The 2,500-nt window shown below is 37.9% G+C and overlaps 1 protein-coding gene across 4 annotated transcripts in view; it reads right to left on the bottom strand.

Moving 5' to 3' along the window:
- Positions 1-2,500, bottom strand: part of LOC122242844 (uncharacterized) — a 36,801-nt gene that overhangs the window by 17,541 nt on the left and 16,760 nt on the right. For 2 of the 4 annotated variants that reach the window (XM_086535908.1, XM_086535910.1), the window contains exons 3-4: positions 1,363-1,523; positions 1-631 (exon numbers count right to left, since the gene is read on the bottom strand). The exon at positions 1-631 is cut by the window's left edge and continues 2,565 nt beyond it. In XM_086535908.1, the coding sequence (XP_086392034.1) occupies positions 1-631; positions 1,363-1,523 (792 nt within the window). Of the gene's footprint in view, positions 632-1,353; positions 1,524-2,500 lie in introns of all 4 variants that reach the window. The other 2 variants (XM_086535907.1, XM_086535909.1) reach the window with 1 other exon arrangement.

The following is a 2,500-nucleotide window of genomic DNA, read 5'->3' on the forward strand; positions in this document are numbered from 1 at the left end:
TATTTACAGTTTGAGACACTGACACTGGGAAGCTTCCAGTCACTGTCTGGTTGGCACTAGCCTGCACAACTGAAGGCAACACTTGTGTTCCTGGCTGTGATACACTGCCACCACCACTGGCTTGACTTACAACATACTGAGTACCATTTACCTGTGGTACAGGTGGTCTCTGCACAGGGGCTCCAGCAGATCGCAACTGTGTTGGATCATGGTTGGGATAAGGAGGAGGGGGATTATAGATAGGACGCTGACCAACACCTGGCACAGTGTGGCTGACAGGTGCTGGTCCACTAGGCTGCTGATGTTGCAGCTCGCGTCCCTGCCGGGTTTTCTCAGCATGATTCATGCTGGCATAAGGGTAAGGAGGTCGCACTTGGGGCATTGGGCGAGGTGCCAGAGGGATGCTGTCCCCAAGAGGCGCAACAACATTGGGAGCAACGCTACGGTATGGTGGGGCTGCCACAACTTCAGTGGGCTGGGCAGCCCCAGACATAAGCCCAGCACTACCCAGTGCTGTGGTTACTGATCTCGCCACACTGGATGGCCCGGCACCATCACTGGCTCCCCCATCTGTTCGAAGGACGATCTCTGTCGACTCATTGTTTGGACCAGCCACCTTCAAGGAAATCACCTGAAAAAAGGAATATGTCAATAAAGACCTTAAACACACACACTTTATATTTACACTTATTCATTCATTTGTTTTTTTAATGAAGATTTTTACTTAAAGAATCTAAAAAGATGACCTATATTTTTGTGCAAATTGAATCAGAATAGACATTATTTGTAGTGCATTCCTGTAGATGTGTATAATAACTATTTTAAAAATAAACATATATATATAAATATATATATATATATATATATATATATATATATATATATATATATATATATATATATATATGTATATATATATATATATATATATATTATATATATTATATATATATATTATATATATATTATATATATACATATATATACTATATTTACACATATTAGGTCATGCAAATACAATAATTTAAGATTTTTCTTTCTTTTAGTGTAAATAATCAATTAAAAAATGCAAAATGTTTGCAGAAAAATTATTACATCATATTGATGTTCTAACCATAACTATTCAACAAGTACACCAAAATATAAAACAAAAAACTAAACAGAAGAACCAGATGTCAAAATAGTGAAAAAGGAAAAGCAATTCTTATCAAATTTTGTTGCCAATAAACCAGTACAAAACACATATAATAATGATAATGATCATAAGAACTTCAAGGATCTTAAATCAAATATGTATATACAAAAGAAAAAACAAAGGAACCTAGCTCCCCCTGAGAGCATATAAAGCACTACCTGGCATACCTGGTCTCCTTCCACTTGAACAGAAAGGATACCCAGTTGTCGCAATGCTTGGTCTCCTGCCTGCGCCAGCTGGTGCAGTCGCACGGCAGCCTCCCGAGGGATGGAAAAAGTCACTCTCACACTGTTCCATGGCTCAACCTTGCGTACAAACCAGGTGGAGTCTGTTGGGAATAGGAGGCAATCTCTAATTATCACACTAGAAGTTAACAAAAACTGCTTACAAACTATGAAGTACATGATAGAATTAATTTCTAAGAACTATTAGCCCCATTTACTCTAAGATAAGTTAAAAAAAAATAATAATAATAACTGACAGGGCTGTTTTATCTCCAAATGGTCGAAAAAGCTGTATTTTAACCCATTGCGGTAAATAACAGGGATAGCTGTTTTACATGTCTGGCATGGTGCCATCCGCGTCTATCACCGACTCTGCCTTTGCACCAAATCATGCCATCCGCTGCTAATGGGTTAAGCTGAATGCCTTCGGCGCGCCGGCCAGAAGGATGGCCATGACAAAATATCTTGCACCTGGCAGCTGGTCCTATCACCACTTGAAGTGATACCTTGTCACTCAGCATTAACGGGTTAATAGAAGCTATTACTCCCACCAGGTGAAATCAATAATATTACCAATACAACTTGAACTTACATATATAATGCTTAAAAAAATAACAACTATCTGTGTTTTGTCACATATACAATCCTTTGCCAAATTTTGTTGAGAAGAGAAACATTTACTGTTGTATATCTCAGAAGGATGACCCTGTCTCTCTACATCAGCCACTTCTGCCTTTCCAAACTTTAGTCAATCCTGTACCACTTGAAGCTTTGCCTCACTAACAACATACTATTTGTATTTTTTCAAGGGCATATGTCTAAAGCAAGCTACAAAGGGAAAACTTTGTAATATCTCTTTAACAAGAGCATAAAAGGGGGTTGGAGGACAAGGGTTTAAATAGATCATGCCTGTCATTTTTTAATCTGAAAACAAATAAGGTTTCTAATGCACGTCTTAATTTTAGCTCTTGGCATCAGCTTTGTGGCAGAAATATCCCTAATGATATTCATTTCCCATTCAAAAATTAAAGTTGTCACAAATACATTTTTCACAGCTTGCAATGATTATGTAAGAATGAAT

This window comes from Penaeus japonicus, unplaced genomic scaffold, assembly GCF_977035675.1.
Source record: "Penaeus japonicus unplaced genomic scaffold, GWHDUDI00000001_assembly GWHDUDI00000004, whole genome shotgun sequence".
NCBI lineage: Eukaryota > Metazoa > Arthropoda > Malacostraca > Decapoda > Penaeidae > Penaeus > Penaeus japonicus.